The 13,152-nt window shown below is 46.4% G+C and overlaps 4 protein-coding genes across 4 annotated transcripts in view; all 4 read left to right on the forward strand.

The window, feature by feature from the left end:
- LOC106639656 (uncharacterized) overlaps window positions 1–13,152 on the forward strand; it is a 49,126-nt gene that overhangs the window by 12,852 nt on the left and 23,122 nt on the right. The gene's annotated exons all lie outside the window — the stretch shown is intronic.
- On the forward strand, window positions 5,436–6,245 carry LOC149373500 (zinc finger Y-chromosomal protein-like). The gene has a single exon (XM_089596223.1). The coding sequence runs from the start codon at window positions 5,436–5,438 to the stop codon at window positions 6,243–6,245; it is 810 nt and encodes a 269-aa protein (XP_089452349.1).
- LOC149373501 (zinc finger and BTB domain-containing protein 40-like) lies at window positions 6,694–8,516 on the forward strand. Its single transcript, XM_089597031.1, has one exon. The coding sequence runs from the start codon at window positions 6,694–6,696 to the stop codon at window positions 8,074–8,076; it is 1,383 nt and encodes a 460-aa protein (XP_089453157.1). The 3' UTR covers window positions 8,077–8,516.
- LOC149373502 (uncharacterized) lies at window positions 8,594–10,401 on the forward strand. The gene is made up of 2 exons (XM_089596224.1): window positions 8,594–8,619; window positions 9,444–10,401. The coding sequence occupies exons 1-2, from the start codon at window positions 8,594–8,596 to the stop codon at window positions 10,399–10,401; spliced, it is 984 nt and encodes a 327-aa protein (XP_089452350.1).

Raw genomic sequence — 13,152 nt, forward strand, 5'->3', positions numbered from 1 at the left:
TGTACATTTTTCGTTGTATGTACTTTTGTTGGAGAGTATTACGTCACTTGTGAAGCATAGTTTGTGGTTTTACTCGCGTGTACACACTGAAAAATTTCAACAGCGAAATCCTGCTAGTTTTAAAGTGTAAATTTTATATTAAGAATAATCAATGGTGCATTCAATTTATTAGACTAAAATATTTTTATTTTTACTTACAAATATTTGTTACTATCAATACCGTTTCTTTTACGAAAGGATAAGCGCATTTACGTATTCTTTCGAAAAAAGATTTTATTATTTAGATTCTTTATATCATAGTTGTATTTTCGTAATTTCTTATCAAATAAATAATTTTTGAACTAAACATTTTATTGCTTTTACGACAATTTGAGATTATTATTTTTTTTAATGTTTCTTATTTGAAACTATATTAGCTATGGTTGAAATATTATTTCCTAACTCTAAAACGTTACCGTACCCACGTGAATAATTATCTGCTGACACTGATACTATCCACCTACACTAATCGAAAACTCGAGTTTGTGATGTAATTGGACGAGGCATGGGTAATTACATTTTGATATATCTAATATAAAATCATGAAACAGTTATATCGATGGACAAAAGAAAGAGCAAAATAATGCATAAATTTTTCGATTAAGACTTGAAAAGTCATAAGAGGTGAACAAATGATACAATAATATCATGTTTTAAAAACATAGTATTAAAATAATGTGGTGTAACATTGATGGGAAAAAAAAAGCCATAAACCTTTGCTTGTGTGTCTGTGCAGAGTTACGGGCAAGGCCTTCATCGTGCTAAAGAGGGACATTGAGGAACAAACTCTGGGCAGGCGCAAGCGGCCTAAACACGAAGACCCGTCGCTGCTGGAGATCGAGGAGTTCGAACCGTCCCTGGAATTGGAAATCGAGGGTAAGGTCGAGCGAGCCGAATTGATCCCAGAGGCGGACGTGACGGAAGATACCGCGGAACTGGTCGAAGCCCCCAACTACGAGGACGACGACGTCAATCCATCGACGGCGGTCGAGCCAATCCACAGTCTCCTCGTTCGCATGGAGTCTGGCGTGATCCGCCGATTGCACCAGTGCAACCAATGCGACCAGATGTTCCCGAGCGTGAAACAATGCGTGCGCCACATGACCGTGGGTCACCCCGACAGTCGCAAGTACAAGGTCGCCTATCGCTGCAAGACTTGCCACAAATGCTTCAAAACCAAGTACAGCTGCGAGAACCACATCCAATCTAAGCACAAGCAGCGCAAGTTCAACTGTCGTTTCTGCGATTTCGCCACCGCTAGTTTTACTTACATAAAGACGCACGAGCGCAATCACATGAACGACTTTGAATTCAAGTGCGACTATTGCGGCAAGAGTTTCGCCAATAAGACGCTGCTGGAGCGCCACGTGGTCAGCCACACCAAGGCCAAGCCGTACGTTTGCGAGGTTTGTGGCTCCTGTTACGCCGACAAACGGAGCCTCGGGCTGCACGCTTTGGTGCACAATCCCGAGGGCAGGCCGAGCAAGTACTCGTGCGACATCTGCGAGTACTCGAGCTTTTGGAAGAACGCGGTCAAGACGCACATGAAGACGCACACCGGGGCAAAGGTTATTTGCGACGAGTGCGGCCAGGCGGTGTCGAGTAATTATTACCTCAAGGTCCACAAGAGAATACACAGGGACGAAAAGCCGTTTGCGTGCAACGTGTGCCAAAAGACCTTCAGGCAGCAAAAGAACCTCGCCGTGCACATGCGAACCCACACCAAGGCCAAGCCTTACCACTGCAACGGATGCGACAAGTCGTTTTCGCAGAAAGTCTGGCTAAAGAAGCACAAGTGTACCGGCACTGCTGCATAGTGAACCGATTAGTTTGAGCATTTTACTTTATTAGTTTGCGCGAAAAATGCGCTTGACAACTTTTTCAACGCCACAGTGCTCTCTCGCATTAAACAGCCTTTGTGATAGAGTTGCTACTTTTGTTTTTTTTTCTTCTTTTTTTAAAATTTTTTTCTCTGTAAAAACACCGACGCAAACATTTCTTTAAAATAAAATTTAGCCTGTAATTCTCTTACAATTATTCTTTTATATTACATTTATTCTTGTAATATTTACCTGCCATTGAATATATTAAGTATGAATTAACTGTGGAAAAAAGAAATTTCTAAAACTTGGATCATTGTTTATGGCACTTGTATACGCATTCCGTTTGGAATGTACTATTATTATTTGAAACAAAAGGAAGGAAAAAAATTCCATAACGTTTATCATAACTCAACTGTAATATATTGAACATGTATTGTGGAAACAAAAACCCCATTCGTTAATACACGAGTATTTTATAACATAAACATCTCTATGATTTCTTTCCATCAGACCACAATTTGATCCTCCATGTTCCAACGAGTGTAAGTAAATATTGTATGACAAAAGAATCTCCGAAACCTCCATCGTGTATGACAATAAAAACCCAAGTATAGACAAACAAACTAAACAAAAAAACAAAAATGAGATCGCCGGTAAACGCATCGTCTCGGAGCTAAAAAGCAAAGAATAAAAACTAATGTCTCACTCTTGTTGTGGATTTCAGGCCGAAGAAGCGATCGAGGATGCGAGTACCGGTGATCCTACAGCGCAAGAAAAAGACCGAGAGGGCGTCGAGTCCCAAAGCGCCCACGCTAATCGTAATGCCCGACAACCAGGGCATCGAGTCTGTCCTGACGAATCTCAAAAAGGAGTGTCGCGTCCTCCTCCTCACGCCGTCGAACGCCTCCAAAACAGTCACGATTTTCCCCTCACAGACCACCGATGCTAACGCCATCGCTACAACAACCACGGCGATAAAGCCCTCTGTCAAAAAAGAAGAAGAAGAAGAAGAAGAAGCGTTCGAAGAGGATGGTTCAAGTAGTTACCAGTGCGACTCGTGCGACGAGAGTTTCGGCAGCCAGTCGGCTCTCATAATCCACAAGACCGAGCGGTCGATCGTCCGCACGAGGGCGGCCCTCCGCGAGCCCATCGTCAAGTACTCCTGCGACACCTGCAATCGGGAGTTCAGCGCCAAGGGCGTCCTCCAGCGCCACTACAAGAACTGCGGCGTCATCGATCTCAACCTCTTGCCGAAGGCGTCGCCGACGATTCATCGGAAACGCCGGCCGGCGCGAAGATCGCCCCAGCCCAAGCCAGTCGTGGACAGCCGGACCGGGGAGGAGGTGCCCTCGGTGTGCGGCAAGTGCAACAAGGTGTTCAAAAAGTACAAGTACCTGCGTGTCCACGAGTCAATGGCCCACGCCGAGAACGTGGTTTGCCAGTTGTGCAAGGCGAAGCTCGACACAAAGCTCGGGCTCAAGAAACACCTCAAGGACAAGCACGCCGACGATTGCACCGAGTTCTGCGGCATATGCAACAAGGGCTTTTACCTAAGGCAGTCGCTCAAGGTCCACATGACGGCCCACGCGCGCGACGACAAGCCCTGCGTCTGCGAGCAGTGCGGCAAGGAGTTCAGGCACGAGTCGTACCTGCGCAAGCACGTCCAGGTGGTGCACGTGGAGATGCACGAGCGGAAAAAGTACGAGTGCGACACGTGCGGCTATAAGACCCACTACAAGACCTGCTTCCGCGAGCACATGTACAAGCACACGGGTGACGATCAGGTCAAGTGCGATGTGTGCGGCAAGCACATGCGCCGCGGCTACATGAAGATACACAAGAGAATACACAGCGGCGAGAAGCCCATCATCTGCGAGTACTGCGGCAAGGCCTTCACCGCGAGTAAGTACCTGTCAAAGCACAGGGTCACACACACGGGGGAGAAACCTTATCAGTGCCAGATATGCGGCAAAAAGTACACCCAGAGGGGCACCCTGACTATTCATTTTCGCAATCATCACCCGCACGAGACAGCGCCGACCAAGAGACAATTGGCCAAGGCGGCGGCTGCTGCTGCTGCTGCTGCTGCAATTGATGATTCTGTCAAGGATGACAACTCCCCAAAAAAGGCAAATAACTCAAGAGTCCAGGTAATCAACGAGGACGGAACCCTCGTCGAGATAATCAGGTTGAACGAGGAGGACAATTTGTTCGAGGAGGTTGTCATTGAGACTGAGGAGACGGAACAGAGGGAGGAGGGTGAGCTCACGGAGAAGAAGATGCAAGAGCTGCAGGAGAATTTTGAGTACGTGGAGATGGAAAGTGACCACGTGTATAAAAAAGAAACGGAGGATATAGATATTGTTGAAGAAGTAGTGCCTGGTATCGAAGTGGAAAGCGCTGGCGAACTTTTAGGAGTTAAAATGACTGCAAATTTGAAATCGTGACCTTTTTTTACCAGCTCTGTACATCTTTTTTTTTTTTCTTTATGATGTAAAGCGCGCAATTCCATCATTTTTATAATAATGTTTGTATGAAGTAAGTTGGTTCCGAGATGAAAAAAAAAGTGTGTAAAACAATAGTAAGAAAATAACAATTGTTATTTAAATAAACAATCATTGAATTCGCATCATCCATCGAGTGTATGGATCATTTTGTAGCATCCTATTGGCCAGGCATGTAAGTCCACAATGATTTTATTTGCAGGTAGTTGTAGTGCTCACACTTTGCACAATCTTTCGTTGAGAGCCGCTTCTGATTCCTTGAAAGAAAAATAAAAAATCCCGTTCATTCGGAAAACTATTTAGTCCTCTTGTTGTTTTCGGAAAATTAAAGAAAATAAATCATGCAGAAAAAAAATACGTCCTATCTAGAAAAAATCCAAATTCTCAGGTGCGAGCATCGCGACTATCGCACATGAGAGTACACGCGTTGCGCCATGAAATGTTCTCCCCCGCAATGCTCGCGAGTTTTCCGACGAAACGCTGAGCTATAGACAACAGAATCCCAAGGCCTCGTTACCATTGCGACCTGCGCCTCCCAACAAATATGGCCCTATCATTTAAACCGCCCCAAGTGCCACAGGATCTGCGAAAAGTTCAACACCAGCCTTTTAGCTGTGGTTTTTGCGACAACAGTTTTATAACGAAGAAAAATTTCGTATTTTTTATCGCCCAATGCATTATTCAGTCAATTGTCACTCTCCGGATATTCTTTTTTTTTTCTCCGTTACGCGATTACCATTTCTTGGCCATACTGTTAGGTAAAACACATATAGGTACCTAAATTACATTAGTTACGGTGAGTATGTACGTATTAGTCATAGAGGCAGTAGAGTAGAGCTCTAGTGCGTAGGAATGTGTGCGCCATATACGGATGGGTTTTGATGGTGTCGTTTGTCCAAAGTACGTATTAATACTTTGTTTTTCTTCTTTTGGTTTTTGTCTCATCCCGCATGAAAACGTTATATTCCGAGTCGTAAACTCGCAGACAGCAGTCGTAGCATAAAAACGCAACGAAACAGCACTCTCACCCTCGCACGTGTGTCTATGTATTTCCAGGTGCGAGGCAGCAATGACGCGGCGTTGTCGTCGCCGCCAGCAGAAGCAAAAGCTCAAGTGCCACCACTGCTCGAAGGTCTTCGTGTCAAAGCTGTACCTCACGCGGCACATCGGCAAGCACGCGAGCAACGGCCTAACGTGCAAGCTCTGCGGCGAGGCCCACTGGTCGGTCGAGAGCTTGGATCGCCACGTGAGCACTCGACACCCGGACAGCAGCTCCAGTTGTGGCTACTGCAGCCGAGTCTTCTTGAGCGAGCGCAGCCTCAAGATGCACCTCAAGGTCCACCAGGAGTACCTCGAGGCGGAGGAGGCGAGGAAGCGACAGCAGTCGGCCAACCGGGTGTACGAGCACTACAAGAGCCCCGCGCACACGTGTCTCGTGTGCTCCGCGACCTTCAAGTCTCTCTACTACCTCAAGACCCACGAGAGGCAGAAACACAGCGAGGAGCAGGAGCTGTACCAGTGCAACAAGTGCGACTTTGTCACGTGCTACAAGACCAACGTATTAAAGCACCTGCGCAGCCACAGCGGCGCCAATTCGGTCGTTTGCGAGGTTTGCGGCAAATCGATGGACCGGTCGTACCTGGCGATGCACGCCAAGATACACACCGGTGACAAGCCGTACTCGTGCACCCTGTGCGACAAGGCGTTCAGTATAAAAAAATACCTGACCGTCCACATGAGGGTCCACACCGGTGAGAAGCCCTTTAATTGCAAGGTTTGCGGGAGAAGGTTCAGCCAGGAGACGCCGCTCAAGACCCACCTCAAGACTCACGACAAGTCTCTCAAAAAGAACAAAAAGACGGCCTGTGGAAAAGTTTAGATGCAGTATTACAACTCTACGTAGTTGACTAGTCCATTGATCATTGCGTTGAATGTTTTGTTCCGAGTGCTCAAATGTTAGGATATTTATTATTGTCTTTTTGATACATACATTATATATATATGTGTTGTTTCGATCTTGTTGGTCGGAGTGTGTTGAGATTTTGCTTGGTGTTTTTTTCTTCCCTTGTTAAGATAACATTTATCGAACAAAAGTGCCAAACAACAATTTAGTCGTACCACTACCGAGTTGGCAATGATATTAATGTTCCTATTTTGCGTGTGCCAAACTGCGTTTTGATATACTTTTGACACGACGAGATGTTTTTGTCTAAGAGGCTCCCCGTTTTTTGTACTTACCCACTTTTACTACGTTTGTACAATAAACATGTGACAGTATTAAACCATTCCCGCGTTGCCTTTTTTCCACGCAACCATACTCGGTACAAATGATAATCTCGATGTATAGGTACTCCATGAAGAAGGTTGCTGATCTAACGAGCGCCGAGGGATATTATATCGCGACACGTATCGAGTATGGGAATAATAAGACTGACGGCCCATTTTTTTCACGTTTCAGATATCACCAGTTGTTTTGGCCGATTCGGCTCTCACAGTTTGTCAGCCAGACTCCGCCAAGCGAGCTCGTGATAACTAAGAAAAAGCAACAGATGCTCCAACTCGAAAGCCACTCCGCTCCACCTCTTCCTCTTCCTGCTCCTCTTGTGGTTAAATCAGAGCCAAGTGACGACGACGACCTGCCACTCGCCTACCTCTGCAAGCCCTGCCGCAAGTTGTTCGCGTCGCGAGACCTCCTCGACGCCCACCGAGTGAAAGCTCACCCGCCCAAGCTCTACGAGTGCGCCCACTGCGGCACAACGCGCGACTCGAAGCGCAACATGCGCCGGCACCTGAACCGCCACAGCACGGACAGCCCGCCGCTCGAGCCGTCGCTCCTCCTGGAGTGCGACACCTGCGGTCTGATGTACCAAGACCGCGCCAAGTACGAGAAACACCTGGAGGGGCACATCTACAAGTTCGCCTGCGAGCACTGCCCTCGCAAGTTCCGGCTGGGGGTCGAGCTCAGGCGGCACGAGAAGACCCACTTCCACCCGAGCTACACGTGCGACCACTGCGGCTACGAGACGACGGTCCGCTCGAATTTCAAGGTCCACCTGCGCTCGCACCAACCGACCGACCAGTCGTTCGAGTGCACCGAGTGCCCGAAGCGCTTCCGCAAGGCCACCGACCTCCACGAGCACTACAACTACCACGCCAACGAGAAACCCTTTGGCTGCAAGCTCTGCCCTCAGGCGTTCCACCTGCGGAATCAGTTGTCGGGCCACTGCAGGCGCAAGCACCCCCAGGTGGCCAGGGCCAAGAAGAGGCTGCGCCAACTGAAGGAGGCGGCGGGCACGGAGTGCGACGTGTGCGGTCGGGTCCTCGCCAACCGGGGCTCGCTCCTCAGGCACAAGGAGAGCCACAACCCGACCAAGTTCCACCTGTGCGACCACTGTGGCAAGAGTCTGACGAGCGCCGACCACCTCAAGAAGCACCTGAGGATACACACGGGGGAAAAGCCCTATGTGTGCGGTACATGCGCCAAAGGCTTCGCGGATCCGAAAAATCTGGGGCTGCACAGGCGGGTGCACACCGGGGAGAAGCCGTACAAGTGCGACTTTTGCACCAAGGCCTTTAGCCAAAAGTCGACGCTGACGATACACAGGCGCGGCCATACGGGCGAACGGCCCTACGTGTGCCAATTTTGCCGGAAGGGCTTTACTTGCCAGGGGAACCTCACGGCGCACCGGAGAAACTGCGGCGCCTGCTGAGTTAGATTCGCGTGATTTGGAGGGTCGTCCGATTTTTTTTTTCCCCCTTTCTTTCGTTTCCTTCGTGCGATTATTGTTTCATGTAGCCGTTTTCATTTACCATGTTCCTTTACGTATAGGTATTTTTAAGTTTACCACCATCATTATGTATGTAATAAGTCTTGTTCCATGCGAGCGGCATTTTAAGTCTCGACTGATGGCATTTTACAGAATTACACGTGTAAGGTGTTGCGTTTCAATATTTATAAGTCTTGTGGTTTTTACTCATCCAAGTTACCATTTTATTTCTTTGTATTCTCTACGTAGGTATACGCTTGCGTTTCATGTTTGCGCACAACAAGTTACTCGTTGCAGACGCCAAAAGTCTCATGGTGCGACAATTACTTTATTTTATTGTTTTAGTTTGTAACGTCGCGTGTACTTTGCGCCAAGTTTTTCTCTGTATGGTAATAAATTCTTTTTTGTACGTTTGGAAAATTGATTATTTTTCATTGAATTAAAAAACATGTACCACAAAATGTCTATTTTGCACTTTAGTAGTAAGTTTTTATGCATACATACGTATACATATAGGTAAGTTTGAAAAAACCAATACTTTTTTACATGTCGTTGATGATGATGTTTCGTTTTGCTCGCTCAATTTACCATTTTTCGTTCATCCCAAGACAAGCAGAGCCACCGAGTATATTTTCAACTTTTTTCCCAAACATTTTATGCTCGATTATTATTATTATTGTTACTATTTTTTATTTTTTTTGTTCACCTGACAGACGTACGGACACAAACGATATTATTTCGCTCGACAAATGGACGTCAATGATTACTTTCAACGCTTGCTTTATCATTACCTTATTTATTTATTTATTTAGTTGAAGCTCCCTAACGCTGCCTAACGCCAGTACATACAAATATTTTGCGCTTCACAGCTTACGGCTTGAGATATATACATATTTTTTTTAGTAAACGTAGTGGGTAATATTATATAAATAAAAGGGAGATAAGTAAAACATAAGAAATAAAAACCAATTGTCTACTGCTCTCATTAAGTAAGTAGATCCTCTGCCAAGTGACTAACAATTGAAAAAAAAAAAAAAAAAAAAAAAAAAAAAAAAGAGGGGCACAAGTAGTAGTTTGAACCAATAGAAAAGTGCTTAAAAACCGCTATCACCACCACCACCACCACCATCAACACAACCATCACCGCCTGTAAAATTGTAGTGCCATATCAGCAGATACGTGCGTACGTATATCCTCCAGTTCCTGCAGACATCACATATATACGCCTCGCAACCGTAGAAAGAGCCAACCTCGGAGCTTCGATCGCAGTCGCTAATTATAGTCCGATCGGTATGCCTGACATGTTTCAGCTCGCCCGTCGCCCCCGAGCATAACGACACGGAACGGGGACGCGGACGCCGGCAACCCGAGGCCAAGAGCGACGAGTTGGAGGAGGTGCGCGACACCTGTCCCTTTTGCCAGAAGCGCTTCCCGGATTACCGGCGCGTGGCCATGCACGTGCGCAACGTCCACAAAAAGCCGTTCAAGTGCGACCTGTGCCGCAGGCAGTTCTTCAGCCAGGAGACCCTCGACAAGCACCGCAAGACCCACGGTGGCTCGCACTTCGAGTGCAGCGTTTGCCACCTAAAGTACAAGCGCGAGGAGACCCTCATGGCCCACTTTGTGCGCCTCCACAGCGACATCGAGCCGAACTTTGGCTGCGACCACTGCGGCAAGCGGTACAAGCTCAAGCAGGATCTGTTGCTGCACGTCCAACAGGTGCACATGTGCCCGTATCAGATATGCCGCTTCTGCGGCAAGACCGTGAAGAACGTCAAGGCCCACGAGTGGCACCACCTTAACAAAATCAAGGACCAAGACCTGGTGTACCCGTGCAGCCTGTGCTTCAAGAAGTTCCGCAGCGAGACGAAGCTCGAGAATCACCTGATGCGCCACGTCCAGAGCTACGAGTGCGACAAGTGCGGCGAGACGTTCCTCGGGCCGGGTCAGCTCATGAACCACAAGTCGAAGCACCGGCCGGGCATCAACTGCTTCTTCTGTCAAAAGTTCTTCTCGTCGCGCAGCAATTATTACCAGCACGTGCTCATGCACGCCAAGGTGCGCCCGTACAAGTGCGGCTTGTGCGACGAGACCTTCACCCAGCGCTCGACCCTCGTCAGGCACCACAAGACCCACGACCAGCCGGTGCCCGACAACTTCAAGCAGGTGCCCATCGCCGACATCGCCAGAAACGTCCTCGAGAGATTTAACAACATGTCGCCGGCCGAGGCCGCCGAGAAGCTCGCTTCCGTTGCTGACGCGTTGTAAAAAACGCTCTTTTTTTTACACCTTTTTTTTTTTTTTTTTTTTTTTTTATCAATATTATTATTATATAGTACTTAACATTACCACGGTACATACAGGGTATTTTTCACATGTGTTCTATCCAAAGTTGAAAGGTCAGTGCGTAATTGATATTACTTTTTTTGTGTCTTACTATTAATATAATTTTAACACGTAGTTTAAGAGAAAACGCAATACTCAGGGTTTCTTCTTTTTTTTTTTTTTTTCTCCGCGGGAGATTTTTCACTTGAAAAAGAAAAACTGCCAAACAGAACAGAGTACAATGAACAAGCTCTTCCATTAGCAATACTTTTGCCGATGACAGTACAAAAAAACAATGTTTTTCTTTGCTCGAAATATTATAAATGATCGTACCGATTGACATTCCTAAATGTTGACCATTGCGTTCCATGAGTAATATACCATATACTTGTTACGTTGGGAGATGATACTGACATATTACCAGTACGAATTTAAATGTTTAGGATTAATAAGAACCAATGCAATTTTATATGTATGTGTAAACGTCCGTCCATAATGAAAGTTAATTGACATTTTGCATAATTTTATACTGTTGAAAATAGTTACGTGATTATTGTGAATGTATGAATTTCGATTATTCTTTTTTTTTTCTTTGTTAAGTTGCTCGGAGCATAAAATCAAACTTGAGATTTAGGTCTTTCACTAAAAGAGAAAGATCGTTTTCGTGAAATTCATACATTTTGTTGAAGCATTGAATTTTAAAGCTTTTTAGTCGCTTTATGATTATTATACGCATTTACTACTGCAAAGACTTGATCATATATATTTTTATCATCACTATTGTGCACTTGATAAATATTTTTTATCGATATAATATACAAATCACACGAGTTGTGATTATTTACACAGCATAGTGCAAACGCCAATTTTCGTGCCAATTCTTAATTTTAGTTATTGTTTTTTTTTCTACGAATTAGTAGGAATTTTGGGTTCTTAAGCTTTAATCTTAGTTTTAAGAAACTTGACATTACCTGATTTTATAAGCTGCCAAAAAAAAAAAACTTTTTTAATAGCGTACTCTTAGGATTATTCGATCTGTTGCCAGTTCAGTACAAAATAACAACGAAATTATTCGATGGCTTTTTAAGAAAATTGCCAAAAATGATAAGCCGTTTTTTTTCTTTCTTTTGTTTAACAAACTTTTTCGATGGTACAAAACTTGAGCATTTCCAAAGGTACTTAAAACAAATACTTGTTGCTGCTATTGCAGTTCTCAAAGCAACGGGCGCGGTTGCTCTTATGCATTTACTTAGTTTAAGACAACAAACATGTACTTACTCATACGAATTATTAATAATGTTAAGATAACCATATATACTCACTGCTGCCAATTTAAAGTATAACTATAATAATTTGTACTCTTTCGAACTGTATACTCATACACTTCTATAAAAAACATTTACCAATGTATCCCAAGTATATTTTGATGAATAAACGCTTAAAACCGAAACCTCTGCGAGCCTCTGATTTTGATTGTACGTATTAAGGAATGCTCGAATTCTATTTTTTTTTTTTTTTTTTTCAAATTTTTTTCTAAACCACCACGCCCCTGGAACGCGTAGTGCCATTTACGAATTACGCTTTTTTTCCTTCTTGCTGTTGCAGACACCGTTTAATTAATGGCAAAGAGCTACGTGTAGTGCTTCCACGTTGGACCGACCTGGAAATCGAAATGATGAAGTGGCAGATACGAGAAATCAGATGGTTCGCGGCAACGGAAGTTAAACTCGCCGGCAAGTCGAACGCCAGCGACGACGGCGACGGCGATAACAACGCCAACAGCGGCAGCAACAAGGAAAACGTCGGTGTTAAGCGGCCTTTCGCTCGACGAAAGTGCCGGAGAAAACGGCTGACCACCGGTCAGCAGTACTGCCGCGACTGCAAGCGCTACTTCAAAAAGTACCACATCTACGTGATCCACCGGAGAATCTGTCCGGAGAAAAAAAAGCGGCTCAACGCGGAGACGTCGAAGCAGCCGGCCAAAGCGGACGGCGACGCGGGTAACGACGACGAGCCCAAGCAGCAGGCCGACGGGGACAAGTTCGAGATGCGGCCCCTCATCGTGTGCAAGGACTGCAAGCGGGCCTTCGTTACGACCCGGGAGATATTCGAGCACCGGCAGTACCTGACCTGCGAGCTCAACCAAAGCTACGAGGAGACCGATCTCTCGGACGTGACGGACGACGAGTTTGAGTACGACTCGCTCTACTCGTGCAACGTTTGCCGGGCCAAGTTCATCTCGACCGAGGTGCTCGACACGCACCGAGGAAGGGAGCGACACTGGGTCGCCCTCGCGGTAGTCGGCCAGGACGGCAAGGATAAACAGCGCCAACTGATCGGCGAGGATGAGGATGAGGAGGGGGAGGAGGACGATGAGTTACCGATCAACGACATCGGGGACGATTTTACCTTTCGCAGCTACGAGGACAACGAGTACTCTTGCGTCAGCTGCAACGGCACCGCCGTCTACCACGACCCGGAGGACCTGCTCAAGCACCATCGTTCGGCGCACAGTTGCCTCCTCGGCCGCGTCTTTTGCCGATACTGCGCCCAAAAGCTCGGCAGCTTCGCCGAATTCAACGACCACCACTCGGCGTACCACGAGCTCCAGCGTTACTGCCGGCTGTGCGAGGGTCGGGACAACGCTTGGCTCTTCGACAGGAGATCGTGCGTCGAGGGCGAGGAGAGACCGCA

The sequence above is a fragment of the Copidosoma floridanum genome, unplaced genomic scaffold (assembly GCF_036245765.1).
Source record: "Copidosoma floridanum isolate Cflo_tuat_1 unplaced genomic scaffold, Cflo_Japanese_pri ptg000030l, whole genome shotgun sequence".
NCBI lineage: Eukaryota > Metazoa > Arthropoda > Insecta > Hymenoptera > Encyrtidae > Copidosoma > Copidosoma floridanum.